This window comes from Hoplias malabaricus, chromosome 8, assembly GCF_029633855.1.
Source record: "Hoplias malabaricus isolate fHopMal1 chromosome 8, fHopMal1.hap1, whole genome shotgun sequence".
NCBI classification, from domain to species: Eukaryota; Metazoa; Chordata; class Actinopteri; order Characiformes; family Erythrinidae; genus Hoplias; species Hoplias malabaricus.
Window position 1 is genome coordinate 35,868,770 of NC_089807.1, and position 21,867 is coordinate 35,890,636.

The window sequence follows — 21,867 nt, forward strand, 5'->3', positions numbered from 1 at the left end:
CCAACTGTGTTCTTTGAAAATAAATTATTTCTAAATGAGTTACAGTGGAATTTATTCCTGAACAAGGACAGAAAGTGTGACTCAGTTCCATGAGATATTTGCACCTACAAATTCATGTTTCAGAGAGTTTATTGAAGTCTTTGTTTATGAAAAAACATTTGGGGTTAACTGTTTAAAAAAAAAAAAAAAAAAAAAAAAAACCTTTTAGACTTTAAGGTGACACCAAGTCAGCTCTAATGAAATGTGCCTGAGGTGAATATACTTTGGTCTAAATGTGTGACCTCACGAATGAAAATGCTGAATAAACTCTATATTTCCCCCTAAAAAGCTTTTATTCATGCATATTCATATGAACTTGCAAAAACATTTATTGTATTGCATTTCTTTTGTTGTTGTTGTTATTTTGGTGCAATGCAAATACAGTATTTGTATTGCACTTACTTCAATCCAAGAAATAAACTGATTTAGTCATAGTCATGTCTTTTTTTTTACTGTCTAAAACTAAAGCACAGAAAACATAAACTTAGTCATAGCTCATCAAAATAGTTTTAATAATAATTTTCTTTTATAGAACATCTAAATATGGTGCACTGAGAGAACTGTACAAAATGAGTGGATACTAAACCTGTTACCAAATAAGGCATGCACCCTTTATACCTCATGTATCTCAGAGCCACTGCACAGGTTCACTCACGGTAACTATACAGGATCACACACACAGCCAGAGTACACACAAGGAGATTTACTGGTGATTTGAACCAATATTTGTGGAGGCCATAGGCCTATCTGCGTATATACACAGCACACAGCAAATGCTGACAATTCTCACCTAATTTCACAAAAGCATTATGTACGTTATAGTCTGCTGCAACTGCTCAATTTCCAGATTACCACACCTAAAGAGCAGCCTGCTATTCAGAGGGGTCGAATAACAAAGGCAAGAAGCCTCCTTTTCTTGTCTGTTGGGGTTTTCAGGAGCTGAGATTACAGGGTTTCTAGAAGCAGTACATTGGGACGCAGCCGTGACTGGAGCATCACTCACATGACATTTCTCTTCAGCCTCAGAAAGAAGTGAACATGGTCAAAAAAGAAAAAAAAGTCCAATCCTTTAACACTCGTATAACAACCCTGTTATTAGAGAAATGCCAGTATTCAACAGATCTGTAATGAGCATGGCCAAAACACACACACAAAAAAACTTTCTTTCATTTAGGTATCATCACCTATCTTACCTCTCACACTAATCTCTCTGCATACCCTTCGAATACAAAAATAAAATAAATAATATATTCCTATATGTATACATAATTGGTCTTGTCGTTTTGCCTTGAAAATTCTTCCCTTTTGCTAATATACATCCATAAAATGTTTACAGTAGAGTTACAACATCTTAGAATAGACTCAATAATAAGGGGACAGCTCATTCGTGATACACGCACACATACACTTAGACATGGACACTAAACTGAGACACAGTGAAAGGCTGACTGTTACAGTAAATTCAAATGGAGTGAAATACAAAGTATGTAGGGCCCCGGGCCCAGGGACTGGGCGTGGGCAAATGGACATTAGGGTGGAGGAGTCAGGGCTGCTAATGGAAAGTTTTCTGCTCCCAGTAAGATTGAGAAGAGGCTAACGAGCAGGTCTGAAGGGCTTTCAGCTTTTTTGTTCTTGCTCACGCAGGCGACATCCCACTGCGGTGATGAGGGCAGCACCTTTCCCACTACCGTCCTCTGAGAGCAGGAAATTCACATTGCACTTGGGGGCGAGTTCCTTCACAGTCTGGTGCATTATTGGAGAGAAACTAAAGCAAGAAAGAAAAAGCAATGCAGAGTTTTGAATATATTGGGTTAGGTAAGTAAACTAACATACAAAACAAAGAAACATTCATGGATGTCCACACATTAAGGTTTATTCCTTGGTAAATAAATTATAGAAATCTGCAGCATCTATTTGATGTTAAAAGTTTGATTTTATATATTTAATCATAAAATAATCCATAAATAAGTAATTTGGTGTAAAACCTAAAAACTGGTCAGTAATTACCCAGCAAACAAGGAACGTCCTTGGACGTTCAAAATAGGTCTAAAAGTAGTCTGTCCGTCAAGAACATATTTTAAACATCAGTGGACGTCGAAATTACATCTTAATAAGTTAGTTAAGTGGTGACCAATCGATAACATCTGTGGACGTCCAAAATGCGTTTTATACAAGTAATTTGTTTCGGGACCAATTAATAACGTCAACGAACGTCCAAAATATCGTCTTTTCAATGTCTGTGTTTGGACGTCTTTTCAACTTTCATTTTCAACCTTAAGAGAACGTTGATTAGACGGCAGTCATTACGTTATTTCAACGTTGAATCAACGGCTAAATGTTTACTGGGTAAGGCTCAATGTAAAATTAATTATTCTTAGGAAAAGAGTAATTTTTAACTGGTCACTCACTGTGGATGGAGTTTGTAGAGTGTGCCGTCCACCCCCACAGTTATGTCCAGATGGTCCAGTCCTCGGTTCTCCCGGATTTTATCAACCACTGCAGCCATTCCTGCTCCACAGATCTGAGCAGCTCGGCGTGACACAGCACCACACACTTTCTTCACAATAATACTGTCATCACATGTGCTGTCCAGACCCAAGTGCTGCAGGATGGACCTCACTTGTAGCAGCGCCAGACGGTCACTAGAGGGAGCAAATGACACACATTTAGAACACAGAAACTGGAACGCTTGGGAAAAGCTTGTTTCCAAAATGATGCGTTAAAATACATAATAGGAGCCTTTGCTTTCATACTGAGCGATAAGAAGCTTAACACAAAATACCTCTCAATCTGGGACAGAAATTTGGTTTCGAAAATGCCCCTAGTCTTCAGCGTCTCGGAAATCTGGCCCCTGAAGAGGAAGCCCCGCTTTGTCAAGTCAATGAGGATGTTTCGCACAATCTCACCCAGGTACATCCCACTGCACATCTTCTCATATCTGAAAACAAAAGGTAGCAGAATTCATGCTGTTAAATGTTTGTTTTTACAGCAATAGCACGGATAAACTTTCACTAAATAACATTACATTCATTTAGAGTCTCCCCAAAGCATGAAAAAAGCCATTTAATGTAATAAGGTGAGAATATTTGAATATTTTCTTTAATTGAGTTTAGTGTAACATATCAATTAAAATACAGGTAATTTAAGTGCTTTAACTTTATTATTGCAATCCAATTAGAGATGACACAGGTGTATTACGCAATACCATGGCAACTCAATCCAATTCTGTAACAAATCTAGCCTGAAACATGAATTATGTTTCATTAGGAACATAATGAAAGTAATGTTGTCCATAATGTAGTTACAACATGTAGCTTAATGTTCACACTAATAATATTTAAGTGACATTCTCACCACTTCCATATTCTATATTTTACTTTATTTGGAAAGTCACTGTGTTGGTTAATATGCAGGTTTCTGTATTGGTATTAGATTAAAAAAAAAAAAAGCAAGCACCTCTGTTTGCCAGGGTTGAGGGAGAGATCGTCCACATTGCAGTCGTACTGGGTCCTGATGTCGTCCAGGCAGCCATTGTCTCCAAACGCACCCCATTCCATGTTCACACACATCCTGCCCTCATCACCGTCCACCGTCTCAATGTTTCTCAACTCCTCCATGTAGCAGGCATTGCTGCCCGTTCCTGCAATAATGAATGGTAAGAACTATGTTCTCGGAAAATGCTAACGTTAATATTTTGACAAGAAATTAGTCAACCTCAGACTTGTTTTTGTGTGTGGATATAATATAGGGACGAATTTTGTGTTGGGAACTAGAAATATGGATCACATGGATCAGAATGTTAACATATATGAGAAGCTTTGGCTGGTACAATGCAAGTTACCTGCAATAAGGCCGACCTCGCACGATGGTTCCTCATACGCACAAGTCATCATGGTCCCCACTGTGTCATTGACCACTGCTACTACATCTAAATCAAATTCCTGCAGGTATACACACACACACACACACACACACACGTTAGAGAGTCTGAATTCACCCAGTAACATTAGATTCAATTAGTTATTTTTCATGAATTATCCAAACATTATTCTAGGAGACATACGAACAGCATGAATGCATCTGATTAATAATAGCCCTGTCTCCTGAGGTATAAATAAGATTTTAAGAACCCGGCTACTATGGTCAGCCTGCACCAAGTCACTAATGCAGTTGTCCTCATTTTTTGTCCCAGTAATTATGCCACTGCCATTACCTCTCTCCTTTTAATTCCCTCCCTCAGAAGGTTGACCACATCTTCTCCTTCACAGTCTGTCGCCTTGAAACCTTTTGTCCAGTTTACAAGGATGCCCTGTATGGTAGGCACAACATCAAAACCAAGGTTATATATATATAAATGGATAGAAGGATAGATGGATGGATAGATAATGCTGGTTAAAGAAAACTCACGGCATCCAAGCTTGTCTGTCTACAGGGGAAAGAGAAAGTAAAACCCAAAGGAAGCCGAGCATTCTTCATGCCCATGTAATCAAGGAAGTCCGATATGCAGGTAACAATGTGGTCAAAGAGCTGCAACACATTAGAGAACAGGTTGTGAATTCATTTACTACATTCATTTGCGTTAAATTCACGTCGAGTTCTGAATTTAAGAAAGCTCTATACAAAATCTAATATACAACTGCATATTTCAGCTCTGAGGGTACCCACCTCTTCACCTGTTCCCTGCATGACTTCAATGGGAATAGCATAGATTTTGTTATGCATCTCCACAGTTCGTCTCTTGCCACTGCGGATCTTCACTAAGAGCACCCTGAAGTTTGTGCCTCCAAGATCCAAAGCCAAGAAGTCGCCATTTTCTGAAGGGGATGAATTCAAATTTAAAATGATTTAACAAATGTCAGATTATTATTAGTTTAATAGGTTTAATTATTATTCAGCAAACTACAGTGATACTAGAATTGCTGTAGATTTCTGAGTATAAATTTTAATGAATAAAATCCTCTGATATCACTGTCATGACTCCTACATGCTGATCTAAACCTCAGTCCATCTGGCTATGACACAGCCAGACAACACCATTAGCTGTGGCGAGCTGTAGCTCTGTTAGCATTAGGCTGCAATTCAGAAACACTTCGACCTCAATCAGCATGAGGAAAGAGGCTTCGGGCTCCTAAAATACTGTACAATGCCACGTCCCTGTATTGAGTAAGCCCAGGATTATAGTGTGCTGCAATGCTTCAGGGATAAAGAGCATTAAAAAGGACTTAACAGGTGTTTCTGTATTACTGGACAAAGTGATCACATACCTGACAAACAGTGAGATTCCCAAATAATTTCAATGCCAAGCTTAACCTTAATTTATGTATAAACTAATAACCAGGTGGCACAAATGCTGGCACAATATGATGGCACAATAATAGGCTATGCATCTCTGGCACCTGTTCCATCTGGGGTGCTGCGGACGTAGGTGGGAAGCATCTTCACAGTAGCTGTGCCTTGACTCTTCTTGCCCAGGCCATTCTGTATCTCTGTAAGCATTCTCCTCTTCACCTCCAAGAGCTGGTCCTGGGTGAGGTGGAAGAGTTCCAGTGTCTCTTCAATCTGACGGGTCTGATCAGCCAATCGGTAAGCCCAGGCTGTCACCATGGCAGCACCTTTGCCACTCCCACTCTCGGAGAGCAGGAAGCGCACATCACATTCTGGCACCAGACGGCGGACAGTCTTATGCAGCCGGCGGGAATACCTGAGAGAGAAAGGGTGAACAGAGCAATTGCATTATGCATGATGAATGGAAAACAATAAGGCAGTTATCACCAGGGCAGTGCCAAATAAACACTTTGTATCAGAGCTATTTGATGTTCTTGCATTGTATGTCCTACAGCATAACGTTCATAAAAAACTATATTGGAAAACATCCCATAAGATGTAGAGTAACCTTTATTACTGGAGTACTTTTATTATGTTATTACATAATAAATTGCAGCTTCCTCTAATCAGTAGTGATGTCTATTAGGGGATGGCACCCAGTTCACGGTAATTCATGCTACGTCACTATGTTTATGTCAATATTTATTGATTTATTTTGGTATTTGATTGGTATCTTATGTAGGTTTGCCACTTATTCTTGTGTCAAAAGTAAACAGAATATAAAACATTTGGATTTCATCAGGTATATAATGAATTTTTGGCAGCACAAAATGACAATATATGAAGGAATCAGTATGAAAGAAACAATTGCACAATTATGCAAATATACCAAATACAGAAAACACACTCATCTACTTGTCTCTACAGATATTGTAGCTATAGCTCCACCCAAAACACCCAACTATTGATCAGTTCCTAATATAAATACTCTGAGACACACTCTGTAGATACATTCAGTCACAATAACATCCTACTGTTTCACTGACTCCACCTCTTATATAAAAATAATCAGACCTATTAATCTACTTCCCTTCATAGATACTGTAGCTAAAGCTACACTTACTACCACACCCTATTGATTTACAGACTCTGCCTCTCATTTAAACACCATCAGAGATATATTAATCTACTTTACTACACAATACACTAGCTGTAACTCCATCCCAAACACAACACACTGATTTTTTAAGTTCACCTCTTACATATACACCATTAAACACAAAGCACAAACATATTAATCCATTAAGGGAATTCTGAGATAGCAATGTTTTCACTGGAATTTACTGCAAAGCGTTAAGTATAGGTGAGTTTTTAGAATTCACAGCAAGATACAGCACTAGCTAAAATAAAAATATGGCTTGGGATGAATATAAGAACAGAATTTTTTTTGGGATTTGGAAGCAATGTTCCCTTTTCTTAGCTACAGACAGCAGTTACTTCTGCAAGACTCCTATTTGCAGTCAGTGTCATAAATTATACTCTTCGATTTCCTGTTTGATGTGGTGTGGTTCTCAAAGACCTCTACTGGAATGTGGACTAAACTGCAGAGGTCATGTGAAAACAAGCAATCGCAAGCACAATGCATCATGAAGCAGCAAAAACACTGCAATCATCTGGTACACTGTGATGATAAACAAAATTATAATCTATAATCTATGTACATTACAATCTAGAGTATGTCTACATGACCTGGCAAAGAGTGGGACAGCTGCAATAGCCTTCCCATGATGTATAAATAAAGTCAACCTTTGTGGTTAAACCATGAGGGCAGCAGAAAGTTATAGCAAGTCTCAGAAGGCTTTGCAGGAATCGTATGGTTCAGTGTCTGTCTCCATACTCCTCTTTCTACAGCTCATTAAGTGGACTTGCCAAGCACGCTAGACACATGATATGATTACATTACCAAGGAGAAACCAGGCTAGGCAACTGAGACTTGAGCCAGCCTCATGACAAGCCCTATAAATGGTGGTTTCCCTGTGTAGCAGTAATTCAACAACAACAGTTATTTACATATATTATTTAGTTATGATGATAGACACATCATATGTGGAGAGACATGAGGTAAAAAAGCAAGTCATTACTGGGGATGCATCTTGTAGAGGGACCCATCAATGCCAACAGTGGTGCGGAGGCGGGGTACATTCTTGTTGTCCTTCAGGCGAGTGAGGATAGCCCCCAGGGTAGCAGCAATAAGGTTCGCAGAGCGGAAGGAGACAATAGCACACACGTGCTGCACAGCGATGCAGTCATCAGTTGATGGCTCCACACCCAGGCGGGTTAGAATTTCCTTGGCTTTTGTCAGGCCCTCTTTTGTCCTGAATAACAAGATGAACAGCGAAGAAAATGAGAACACATACATAATATATTTTACGTAAACAAAAATACATACTGAATCATTTGAATGTATGTTAGGTGAGGTATCTTAGACATGAACAGCATAAATAATCCATTGAAAAATTAGTGCTCAAAATTGAATGCTTACTTCTCAATGGCGGAAATGTGCTTTGTTTCAAATTTGCCTTTAGTCAGTAGTTCAGGAGTGATGCGACCCTCGAACAGCAGCCCCTCTTTGGCCATCTTCACCAGGATAAGCCTCACAAGCTCCCCCATGTACATCCCACTCACCATCTTTTCAAACCTGAGACCAGAAAGAACAGTTTTACTCACATTTTATGTCTCTTTCTCACTCTTTCAGTTACAATCTCCTTCTATTTTTCTCTCTCTCTCCAATTAAAAATATGAAACATGTGTAGAATCATCCATTATGGGTACTGTTGAATATTTGCTTAGCATATGATGAGCAACTGGCAGATTTATACTTCTTTTGGAATATATGGTTATTGTAATTATTACCTGTTTTTCTTCAATACAAGCTCTGGTAAAATTTTTCACATTGGTCTGAGACTTACAGCTGTTTTCCTGGATTGAGGGATCCACGGTCAATCTCTCTGTCAAACTCAGTACGGATGTCCTCCAGCATGCCATCGTCTCCAAAAGCTCCCCACTCTGTGTTGATGCACATCCTGCCCTCATCTCCCTCCACAAGGTCAATGTGTCTCAGCTCCTCCATGTAGCATGCATTAGTGCCAGTACCTGAGTAAGCACAGCAATATAAATAATCAAATGTCAGCTTATCATGCTTCGTAAACCTGCACCAACATACAGGGGTTATGACAATACCACAGGAAAAATAATTGAAAGAGCCATATCAGGTCGATGTTTACATGGGAAAGAATCTCCATGCAGAGAGAAAATGTAGTGCTTACCAATGATGATCCCTACTTCACAGCGCTGGTCATCAAAACCACAGGTCATCATGGTTCCTACAGTGTCATTAACCACTGCCATGATATCTGCATCATAGTCCTGGAGATAACATATTTCCCATTAGATCCACAGCACAGCTTAGTTCAAGACATTTTCTTATTTCCCATGGGATGAGCTCAGCAAATGATAGAATTTGAAATCAAATAAGTAAAGTCATGAACATGCACATGCTGTGATTAGAGAGCCATTAACAAGACTCACTCCTCGTTTTTTGATGGCTTTGTTCAGAAGCTTGACCACATCCATTCCTTCCACTCCACTGGCTTTAAAACGCTTTGTCCAAGTCAGCAAAACACCCTTTAAAAAAAGGAAATTACATTCTGAGGGTTTTTTTTTGTAAGACGTCTTGCATAATCTTTGAGAAAGATGCCTGTATTTTGTGAACAATAATATACCATTCAATCTGTAAATAACAATGGGTAAAAATGCTATAATAAATGACATTTAAAATAATTATTGACAGACATGGCTTAATTTACATCCACACTGGGTGAACTACATAAGAACCACAATCTAATTTAAGTGCTGACCTAACCTTACCTCATCCAGTTTAGTCTGAGCACAGGGGAAAGAGAAAGTGAACCCAACAGGAAGTTTCTTGTCTTTAATATTTTGTTTCTCCATAAAGTCCCCCAGACATTCTGCAACGTGGTCAAACAGCTGAAAGAGGCACAATGTCATTTGTCAAGCAGTGATAATGTGAATTTTAAAAAAATATATATGCCTTAGGATATTCATAACACACTGTAAAGCAAAGTCACATGTTTGGGGAGGAAATGAAGTTTACCCGTGTTCCACTGCCATGGATGACCTCCTCTGGGGTGTCATAGATCTGACTCTCCATCTGCACCGTCTGCTTCTTCTCATGAGAGACTTTTACACGCAGGATTCGGAAATTAGAGCCTCCCAGATCCAGAGCAATGAAATCTCCCTTCTCTGTGATGTTACAGAAATAAAAAAAATGCCAATAACCATGTTTAAAATTATGGTACATTAGCAAAGTAAGTACTATTATATTCCTTTGTCCAGGCTTTTACATGCAAACGTGACATTTACTTTCAGTAGAAACTCCTATCACACTTTGAATACGATGTATGATTAATGCAAATGGAAACATAGTACTGTTCAGTGCTAAACATCTAAACGACAATGCAAATTATGTCTTAGTGCTGGCAGATCAGTTAAGACAATGACACAACGGCAACACCAGAAGAAGGACATCTCCATGGAGGCCTAATTAAAGAATTTTTAATTTCTTCCACTTGACCAGCATGGTGGTAAATAAGCTGTGACAGGTGCTTTTAGGAAACAGTGAGAAACAGTAAATTACAAACCCCTGCAAATGGATGCTTCTATAAAAGCCCCCAGTATAATAGTGATTAATAAGCCTGTCGGAACCCCTAAAGAAGTGCTGACAGAAATATAAGCTCAAGAATGGCTTCGTGTTTCTTATAACCAACACTTCTTGCGGTTTCGGTTTCTTTCCCAAGATGCTTGCCGTGTCCAGATTGACAAAAACAGTTGAGCAGCGCTTGTTGCCAGGCAACAATAAAAATCTAATGCACAATGTCTGGCACCAGCTTGTTCTTGGACTGGATTTCTTAGGGGATGAAGCTGTTTCTGTGTTTACATATTCAACTGCTCTGTCCAAGAACAAATGACCTCAAGCTACAGGACGAAAGGTCATGCTTTTTCCGGTTCAGTGTGCATAATGTTCAAGTGCCTCAGAGGTACAGTGTAGGAGAGGTGGGTTTGGTTAACAAAGTCATTTGTACATTTTTTCCTCTTAAGCAGACCTATAGGACCACCAGTCATCCAGTTTTAGCTGCTCAGAACCTTTTATAGACATATAGGCATATTTAATATACAACGTATGATAAGATTTTTAACACAGCTATAAAACAGAAATCAGCCATTTCAAAATAAAAGCTCCTGAACCAGTTTTGAGTAATTCTCCAGTGGAAAGAAAAACTGTACCAGTTTATAGAGGTGTATAAATGGTAATAAAAACACATGTTTTTTAATTATGCTGTAAATGCTTTAAAAGGTAATTAATAATATTTTTTAAACACAGACCTACAAAGGGCAACAGTGACCTTTTTCAGTCTAATAATGAAAGTGTCAGAAAACTTACTGAAAATGTTAAGGTATGAATAAGCCAAGACCTGAGAATTTTATTTTAGTCATTTCACAACACACACCACATTATCAACTCTAAAAAGACATTTTATTGATGGTTAATTGGGTGGTTAAATGGTTAAACTTGTTAAAAAATATGTGCTAAAGTTGTGATTAATAATGACTTTTAGTATGGATGTAACCTAATTAATAAAAATTAAGAAACATATTATAAAAGATTATAAATGATTTACAAGTGTAGTCTTATTCTAAAGTGGTGTGATATAAGTCTCTTGCTGCTCAAAAATGTCTCCTGAGACTAAGACCTCGGCAGTCTTACAAATGTTTTCTCCAGAGACTTAGTGGAGACATCTGTGAAGTCACAAACTGCCAGATGAACTACACCCTACTCTCCCTTTTTTTTCTTTTCTATAAATCTTATGTCTCGTGTCTCCATTTTGTCTCATTATTTTTCTTCTAAGGAATTTTAGGAGAATCGTCATTATTTCCCCTAAGCCATTACAGAGCGTCCTATGACCAATAACATTTCCTTAGTGACAGTAAACCAAAAAAAATTCAAATAAAAAAGCTATTTTTCCCCAGACCCGCACTTAAATATGTAATGGTATGAACTCCTCTAGTGTCAGACTATAACACAAAGTGGTAAATGTGAATGCTAGTAAAGGAGCCAGTTATTCTCTTCTCACATATATCCTCAGATCAGTGGCTCTTTAGTGTGAATGAGTCCTGCAATCACAAGCCTGGATAATATTTCACACCAGCAGACAGAATCATAATGTCGCGCTGGTAGCTCCTTCTCTAAGTGCACTTCAGAGTTAGCCCTGGCCACTCTCTGATGTCTCTCACTGACCTGACAAGTGCAGGCTGCAACTTGACAATTATTATGTACTCGTTCTATTAGTGCACATGTCAATGGTGCTGTGTGGTTGGTGATTGGTTGTAAGAGTAATTAAAAAGCATTTGATCATTTGCAGACAAACTTGACTCAACCCAGTACAGCAGCAAGAAGCTTCTCTCTCTTCCAGTAATCCCACTCTGATAATGAAGTGTAAAGGAATCAGTGGAATGCAAACCAAGGCCTGTTGAAAATCTCAGACTTCTGCAGCAGCTATACTTGGCTTTTGCGGTGCGCTTTTAAAAGTCAGCCCACCCAACAAAAGACCTTCTTTGTGTCCAGGCTCAGTGTGTTTTTAGCCAGTTGTTATTCGATAGTCCTCTTCGAGCTATAAAAAGAAAGCTAAAGGCCATTACTTTCATACTTTAGGCATCCCTTCCTCATGCTTTACTCGAAGGAACATCCTTTTACAGTACTGGCAGCTGCATTGTCAATACACAGGCATTTTATCAGTGGTACAGCAGTAGGTCAGCATCTAAATATAGAGCTGTTTGTAGTGTGCTGTCCCTCAGGGTCCAGGAGCTGCTAGAATCTTCAGAAGATATTAATAGACTGCTGTGCATTAAGTGTCAACTAATTCTGAATGGCTGTAGTCTAATATACAGCAACATAAGGCCATCACTCATAAGGGTTGAGGGTAAATTTCCACTATAACATGTTTTTTAACTGACACTGAAAGGGAATTTCCAGGTAGTTTTGTTTTTAATACAGTTCTTTTGGATTACATCCAACATTAACCACAGAAACAGAAAAGTTCATAGCTGAAAATTGCCGCAGAGAAATAAGTTGAGCACATGTATGTGAGGCATGACCGACAGCATGTGTGATGGCATCCAGTCACGCAAACGCAGTTTACTCTAATGGACTTTCACATGTCAATCTGCAAGAGGGATTATGTGTAATCTGTGATGTAACCACATGTTTACTGGGTGTATGCAGCACGTCATGTCTGCAGGCATGACCACATGACCAGAGGGATGAGTACTACACACATTTGTTGTTTGTTGAGCATTGATTGCTACTATTAATAGCTGTGGTTGGCATTCATACATCATTCTTAGTATTGAATGGTTTGTTAAATGTATGTCTCTCGGGGGCAAGAGTCAATAATCGGAAGACTATTGGAAATACAAGGAATGTGTACGTAGTAACAATCTTAAAAAGCTGATGTTATCCATAATTTAAAAAGTAGAGGAAACCTCAGAAATGGCAGCCACTATGTCCACTGAAGAAAGGGGTAAATAAACCTATTTTAACAAGCTCAGAACTATTTTTTTCTTCAAGGTTTGAAAACTATATTGTCATTGAGCTAAACTGCTACTTCACAGGCTCTGTGGTACTAGGTTCAAAAATCTTACTTAAAATCTGTAAAGACAATAGTATGTATGGGAAGTATGAGAATATATGGTGTGCAACACATTTGTGTAGAGATAAAACTAATTACAATCAAATAAATCACAGTATATATTTGATTTGCATACTATTACCATTTTGTATGTAAATATGATGAAATATATGTGAGTCTACAAGTTTACGTTAAAAATTACATGAAATTACATAAAAATTTGCACTGAAAGTCTTTCTTTAATGCACTTATTACTTCCTGGCATATTGCACTCAATGTAAGGTAATTTGTATAAATTGTGCTGTAGTTTGAATGTTAGATCCTCTTTTGTAAGTCGCATTTGATAAAAGCGTCTGCCAAATGCATAAATGTAAATGTAAATGAAAGAGCATTTCCTGTAGTACTACATCATCACATGATCAGAAAATGGAAGCAGACTTTTCTGTGAATTTGCTTAGTTCACTCAGTTTCATTTTTCTTAACATGCTTTATTTCAAAACTTTTGGCTGTTACTTCATTAATTATGGCATGAACTATTATTGTTTTGGAGCAATAAAATACTTATACTGTCACCTGGTTAGACATCAAAAGCTAAAAACGTGTTGAAAAAGAGCATGCACACCACCACCAGTAATACAATACAGTCTCCGTGTCAGCCTGATCTGTCTGACGTAAGGTCAGTAGGCTACTTTTGCCAGTCAGTATTTGTCAACCGTGTTGTCTTTCAGCAGAGAAAACAGGTCAGCCATCGGCTCTGTGTTTTGGCAAGTTTACAATTGTAGCAATTCTTGCTCAGCTGGTTTACTCTACAACCTCTAACCTCTAAGAACAGTTTCTGTTTTTACTACAGGTGCAAAGAAGTGCTTCCAACATAGGCTATGTATACAACTGCCTTTTTTTGATCTGACTAATTATTTTAAGCCTGATAATGTAATGAGTAGGATTTGTACTGATATAATGGCTTACTCCACCGACTTGTGGAATGTAATATGAACACATTCATATGCATAGTTTCCCTCATGCTCACGCATAGGAAAAAAGTAACTATAAATGTATTGAGAATTTGAGGCAGTGCTTTAATTTACACCCTAAAGAGGTACTGGGTTGATGCCCTTCATATGACATTAATATACAAACGTCTCTAGTCTCACCTGTTCCATCAGGAATAGATCTGACAAAGGTGGGCAGCATCTTGACGGTTGCTGTGGGGTTGGTGTCACGACTCAGTCCTTTCTCCAGCTCCATACGGAAACGGCACTTGATGTCCCGCAGTGTCTCATCACAGAGGCGCATGGAGTACAGGTACTTATCGATCTAAGAAAGTAACCGAGAATAAAAGTGTATGGTTAATTATGCTTAGAAAAGGATTTGTAAATAGTTGACCCTCTACAGTTAATTTTTCCTCTCTCAGTTGTTGTTTAAATATATTTTTATTTTGGTGGTACTGGTTTAGTGAAAGTACTATAATGAGCCTACCCTTGCAATTTCTACGAATGTGCCCAATTCATCTGATCCTTCTATGAACTGTTTACTAGTGTGCCCCCTTCACAGTGGTGAGGAACTGGCTGAAAGCCTGTTTTGCAAGTACAAGGGCTCAGATATCAAAAACAGGTGACATAAGCAGTGCTATACCCTCCAAAAGCATGGATGAGAACTTGATCAGGGTAACTAAAGACACCAATGCCTTAATACATAGCAAAACAAATAGAAATTCATGCTCAATTACAGTAAAAAAAAGTTTTTATAACATTCTCGATACATTTTAGTGGATCATTTGGAAAGAAGCTGGATGGAAAAGGCCTCCTGCTTTTTGCTGATTCATGTGAACTCTGCCTGTGGTAGTAGCTGGGCTTTCTTAGCCTCGGTTGCTATGGGAGACTATGGCTATGTTCAGTGTGTGATGTCACTTATAGGCAGAATCTGGTTCGCTGAAACAAAGAGACACATTTGCAGGTTTAATACTGCTGACTTCAAATTTGAGCATGGATTTTATATAAGAGTTGTCACTGTCTGAATATGCTGATGCAAACCATGCAGTCTACAACACTTTCTGTGGGTTATGATGTGTCTAATTGCATCATTTGTTGGAACTGTCTCATGTGTAAATGAAAATAACTGATATTTTCTGGAGGTCTTCCATCCAATTTGCTCATCATCTCTATAACACTTTCAACATGACTGTGTGGGTCACAGTAAATTGAGAAACAATCAGGATTTTCAAAGGGATTTGTAAAAATAATTGCTTTTATTTGAGGTAGTTTAACTATAAAACTATATGTTCTGTGAAATGACAGCCTTTTCAGGAAAGTAGTTTTCCAAGATATCCGCACAATCTCTATTAAACTGATAGTTAAACACATAAATCCATTGTCCATATCTCAGAATCTATCACATATGCTTCCCATTAGTATTATAAGGCACACCTTTCTGAAGCATGGCCCGCTCTTTCGGGTCAGCACTGTAATTTCCAGTTTGTTCAAACACATTTCCGAGGGAGGGTGTGTAAAGCATAGTATTGCGCAATGGACTCTAGTGCAGCCTTCTCAAAATAACAGGGAAATAAAGTAACTAAGAAAGAAACGCTGCAGGAGGGTGAAATGAATGTTAGCTAAGGTAATTAACGTGATAAGATTGAGTTTAAAGAATTTAACCTTAGCTCTGTCTTATAATGTAAATATAATAAGGCAAAGTTAAAGTGAAGCTAAAATGAAAATATTTATATATCATTTACAGTTATAGTTGAAGAGCCAATTCCTTGTTCTGACATTTTGTAACAGCAGATGCACACATCATTTAATGGGCTATTTTAATGGGGAAATATTAGTAGACGGTATATTCAGTAATTATTAATTATCTTCTATTAACACCCTCCTATTACCAAGCAAATGTCAAAGACCATGTTGGACTAAAGAAATGTGGATCAAACATGGCAGCACCCCAGTGGTCAGAACCAGCTAAGGTTGGTGCAGCTAGTCACGTTCCTCCTGGCTGTTGTCATGGTAACTGCAGAGACTTTCAAGTGTTACCTCTACCACTGCCTCATGTGGTGCGTAATGACATGCTGCTGGGTATATAAAGCAATGAAACCTATAAAATCTGTGGCATTCCTGGATTTATAACTAACAAATTATATCATATCATAATAGGTAAGGAGTGGAAGGATGTTACTCAGAGGAGGAAGTTAGAGAGTGACACATCAAGTTGTTAGATAATGACTCTTTGTTTGATAAAAATTTACTTGCTAGCCTCATTTGCTTGTATTTTTTATTATGTAAAAATTTTTTTTTGCATTTCCTCCATAAAATGAGAATGGTAATAGCGTCTGAACCTTCTAATAATAATTTAAATAATTTCAGAACAAAGAAACGAAGTAAGAACCGACCAAGGAGGCTTTACTGTATAACTAACAACTGCCTAGTAAGTAGACAGTCTGCTTGTGAAAGTTTCTGCTCGGTTTGTCCAATATATATATATATATAGAACGCAAACAGATGTATCCAAGCTATGTTACAAATGTTTAAACATCCAGTAATTAACATGCCATAACACGAAGAGGGAAACAAAACAGAATATCCGAGTAAAACCCCACTGTGTTATTCATAATTCATTATAACTACGTTAACATTCTGGCTTCGTATTTACATTCTCTTCTTTTCATACATCAGCAGGGTTAAGCAACTATGGCACGATTCTGCCATGCTCAGAGAAGGTAGTGCTGCCACTTTGCTGAAACTCGACACTCCATACACCTCCCCGGGGGTGTGGGGGTGTGTGGTGGGGGTGGGGGAGGTGAGTCTAGATGCTTCAAACCCCCACCCTCCCCCATGCACACCCTGCTAAGCACGCTCATGAAAAGAGATGGAAAAAACCCGGCCCTCTCCTCATGGTAGATCCCTGACATCTACATCCTCCTTTCAAGGACATTGCAGCACTGGCCCACCGCACTGTAGTGATGCCGTATGTGTCGTCACCAACAAACACACACACACACACGCACGTATCCCAGTCGGGTACGCCGTCGCACAGCGTGTGACGTAGTGACTGCGGCCGGGAGGACGTGAGGCAATGTGCATCTCACAGTTCCATGGCTGGCCTTAAGCCCCAAAACGCATTCGGGTGCCACCACCTGTTGTCACGTGGCCCTCAGGGTTCCAAGACAGCAACGCCAGCCTATTTAAGGCAGAAAGATCTGCTCTAGCTTGGCCGGTGATGGACACTCACCTTTTTGACCTGGTCATCCTTCAGCTCAGTGAAGTAGTAAGCTAGAAGCTGTGCAGCTATCATCCTGCTCCACCACTGTGGGAATACTGAAATGGAGGAGGAAGAGAAGGCTTTCGAGCTCTTTCCGGCAAGGTGAAGAAGGCGTTCTTTGGCTCACAGGAGGCGTGAATAAAGAATAATAGGAGAAGCCGGCAGGCAGTGTGTTCCCTTCCAGCACGACAGTTGATTTTCACCTCTCCCTCTCTCTCTGTTCCTCTCTACTCGGCCTAGGAAGTCAGCCTGCCTATAATGCGCTTGCATGAGATGCAGTAGAAACTGGGATGGGGACTGGCTTAAGCCCTGCCCACTTACTCCACTGCTATTGGCCAAACATGAAGTGCAGGCTAGTGAGGTAGAGCCCAGCTGACACCAAGCCTCCTTCCCTCCCCCTTTCCTTACTTTCCTCTCACACTTGCACTCAGCCCCTCCCTTTCTGCTTCATTCTCTCTCCTCCCCCTTCCTCAGTCTCATTCTCTTCCTTCCTCTCTCTCTCATTTCATTGGGGGAAGGCAGAAGGGGAAGAAGGGACTTCCGTGTTGTCTGAGGTCAAAGGGGAGAGGCACGTAGAGCACGTCCCCTGCTGCGTCATCAGCTTGAGGGGGCTCTGTGGAATTATCTTCACCCAGAGCTCTTACATTCTCCTCTACACAGTGAAGGGCAAGCTTGCTGGAGGCCACGGGGATGGGCCATGAACAAGTTTTGTTATCATGTGGCAGCATAAGTCATATCAGGGATGATGTTGCTGGTAGCTTTCTTTCTGAGTTTAATGTAAACTGGATTCATAGTATGTATGGACTGACCCACATTGTGAAGCAGTAAAAAGAAAAGAGGAAACAAAAGAGTCCTTTATAAATGGCATCCTTTCAGTGAGGTGGGCACAGAGGTCAAAAGGTTAATAAGAAAGCAAATAAGAGCTAAGGCTCCAGGAGAAGGGAATGACAAGTGAGTTGAAGCAGATGGTGTTTTTCAAGAAGGTGCTAAGAAACCAAGGCAAGGGTGCAAACAACTGCCAGAAATGGCACTGAAAAAAGGATATAAGCACATGGCTGAAACTGCAATCTTAATCAACCTCCGGGGAAGTTAAAAGGTATAACACAAGAAATTCCCCCTCTATAAAATAAATCTGTTGGGGTTACTGCAGTAAAAAGCTTTCTATCCTTGTTCTCATTTTAAATCTGGACAACAATGAAGTTGGAAAGAGACTTCTGCTGTTCAGATATATTTCTTAAATAAAAAAGCCCAGGAATGTCATGAGGCCTTCCCTTGTGTTTTATTTAAGATCTCAATAAAGTCACACATTGCTCAGAATTGACAAGATACTAATATTATCTAAGCTCCCTTTTTCTTATTTTGTCGTGGTTGTCTAATCATGTCATGGAAAGCACATCGTCTGAATGATAATATTTTCCTGTGGGCAGCTATGACTCTACATAGAAAACTAAACAAGTCCATTAAAAACATTTCCCATTTCTCTGTATTCGGGTAATCAGAGATAGATGCCCTTATATTAACTTAAACTTGGCAAGTTAATGTACTTTTAGTTATTAACCATGAAAAGCAACAGAGATGTGGACAGAAACTGAGTAGAGTTACACCCCAGTTAGCTTTATACTGTAACTAGCATGCTAACAATAGATTTACTGATCCAACTCATACTAGGTTACTCTTTAGGTTCTATGTTGAGAGAGAGAGAGAGAGAGAGAGAGAGAGAGAGAGAGAGAGAGAGATTCAACCAACTAACTAAGACTTGGAGGGAGGCATACCACCCCTCATGCTGCTAAATGTATAATGACACGTCAGTGTGTGAGAGCCAGTGGGTAACCCCCCAATACCGTGATCCCCTATTGACCTATTCTATTGACCCCACTCCCAAACTCTGACCCTACTGACCCCACTGACCCCAACCAACCACACCCCCAATCTACACACCATACCCCCAATCCACTAGAGCTGAAGCCTTTATAAGGAGATACATGAACATGCACTGAGCTCACAGTAACAATGTATTTTTTTAGCCCCCACTCCACCCAAACCCAACAATGGGTTTACCTTATTAAAGAGTACACCTCCGCATTACCATACTGTATAGGACGGTGTGGTAGTGTGGTCTTTGGGATGCAGCCAAAATGACTATTTTCAGCAAGATCCTTTTAATATGAAAGTGGATGGTATGTTTTTAATTTTTTTCCAGAACCAACCTGCACTGAGTTGATAATGTATAATAATAATACAAATAATAAATAAGGAAAATATATTTTATATGTCTGAATTGTAAGTGATGGCGTTATCTAATTATCCTGATTTTGTTGTTTTAATTTTATTCGGACAAAGTTATGGGTTCGACAATGTGAGACCACTCAATCAGAACCATATTACTAAGATTACTAATCTAATCTAGTTACTAATCATAACTGTACTACTGTAAGGAAGCATTATCTAGGACACCAAATTTACTATCAGCATTTGATGTCTACTGATAAATAACACAGTTAAAAAGACTTCATGTGTTTGGTTTTGCATGCTTGTATACTGTTAAATCAGCATGATCATGCAGGGTGACCAGCTAAACCAGCATCAGACGTGCAATAACATGTAAGACTAACATGGAATTCACAGAATGTAGAAGCAGGAAAACAATATTAGGATCAGTTTGATTTAGGTTCAATCGGTCGAATCCTGTTTATATAAATATTATAGGAACAGGCTGTGGCACTTTACTTTGGCTCTATATTTCAGTTTAGGGGGAAGTTATTGTTGTCATACTGATTTTGCAAATAATATTTCTGTCAAAAAATGTAGGCTACAACTGACATCATTACAGGAAGTTAAAAGAACTACAGAGGAGGGAGTTCTTCACTTGGTAAGGGTTCTCAGTATAGGTGTTGACCATATTAAACAGATGTGATTATGTACACACAGAAAACAGCTGACTAACTTAGCTGTGTTTGTGGTGTATAAGCGTGTTGTGCTCCCAGGCTTGTACCCATCCCCCTCCTCATCTCTTTCTCTCTCCAGAGTGAATGAAATGACTTTGGTCCAGAGTGGAGCTGCTGTGGGTCATCACTTTGATACATGCAGGCTAAAAATAGACCTCACTGAAAGGCTGCAACTTCATATATATGCTTCAAATACAAAAGTGTTCATGTTTTACAATTATACCTTTTTTAATACTGTGCAAAAGTCAGAAATCATTCTTTTTTGATTCCTCAGTATCAAGAAATCAAGAAACAATATCCAGAGTTTCATAAATTACTGTTTGAACACTTTACCTTTAATTGTTCCAATATTGTTTTTTATAATAATGTGACTTATTTTTATTTATTTATTTAGTTTTTTGTTTGTTTTTACTTTCTCTTTCTTTAGGCAAACAGATTATTTACAACTATTATTCTTGGAAATATCTTGTCAAAATAAATAACTTGCAAAACAAATGGAAGCTTTGGTTAAAAATAAATGTTTCACAGTAGCCTATATCATCTAACTCACAATATTGTATGTTTTTGTATAGTATTCAATCAAGAGTTTTTATAATCTAAGTTATAGTGAAATAACAAATGAGTTGTATAAATAGTATTTGCCACATTTGCTCAGTTTAACATATTAGCAGCATATTAGCATTGATAATATTAGCACTCGTTTTTACAGTGTACAGTATCATAGTAGGTAATGTCCCTTTCTACCAGTTTAATACATTTTAAAACTTATTTGATACAGTAGAGTTTATTATCTGTAAACTATTTCAAAATGTAGTGGCTTTTTTTTTTTTACCAAATACAACATGAAATTGACCATAAATTTTAGCCTTTTCTGTTTGGAGTAAATATAATCCACTCTACAACTCTGCATTTCTATTAAACAAAATATTTTCCATACTCCAGGCTGAGACAAGAATGAAGCCAGCTAAAAAAGAGCCTTGTCCCAGACTATAGTCTCTCCAGTGGCTTTGGGTCGAGGCAAGAGTGTAGTGCTGTTAATAGGCTAACTAGCATTAGCTGGGCTTCTGTTCTCCAGGGCCTCTTCTACAGTGCCCTCTGGTGGAGCATATACTTCAGATTTGTGTGTTAGTTCAATCAAAATATTTTATGAAAGTGAATACAAGCTCATTTACATATAGACACTGTCCAAAGAAAAAAATTATTATTTTTCTAAATAGTAATTTGGATTGAGGAGAAAACCTGAAACATGTTTTAAGATCATTGCACAGAGCTACAGTGAAACACATGGGTTAATCCATGTGTTTCATTGTACCTCTGAAACACACAAGCACACAGACACACACACGAAAAATACCCTCCCACACTCACTTAGTGGCAGAGAGATGGGTAGCCACCTTGGCTTAGGGGTTAGATGCCTGCATAAGGTCACTCCTGTCATGGCTATTAAAGTGAGAAATTGCTGTGTTCCTTCATTCTCAAAAGTCCCCACTGTTCTTGACAGTGAGTATAAAACTGGCTATATTTAAGAAGCATGCCTGCCT

At 38.8% G+C, this 21,867-nt stretch overlaps 1 protein-coding gene across 1 annotated transcript; it reads right to left on the minus strand.

Annotated features, from left to right (window-relative positions):
- Nucleotides 1-121: 121 nt before the first annotated feature.
- hk1 (hexokinase 1) lies at nt 122-17,635 on the minus strand. Its single transcript, XM_066678244.1, has 18 exons — nt 17,352-17,635; nt 14,282-14,444; nt 9,539-9,687; nt 9,292-9,411; nt 8,953-9,048; nt 8,691-8,790; nt 8,334-8,517; nt 7,907-8,062; nt 7,506-7,739; nt 5,436-5,740; nt 4,705-4,853; nt 4,447-4,566; nt 4,253-4,348; nt 3,881-3,980; nt 3,496-3,679; nt 2,822-2,977; nt 2,448-2,681; nt 122-1,804 (listed from the first exon to the last, which is right to left on the minus strand). Exons 1-18 carry the CDS (start codon nt 17,412-17,414, stop codon nt 1,657-1,659), a joined length of 2,757 nt encoding a protein of 918 aa, XP_066534341.1. The 5' UTR covers nt 17,415-17,635; the 3' UTR covers nt 122-1,656.
- Between the last annotated feature and the right edge of the window lie 4,232 nt (nt 17,636-21,867).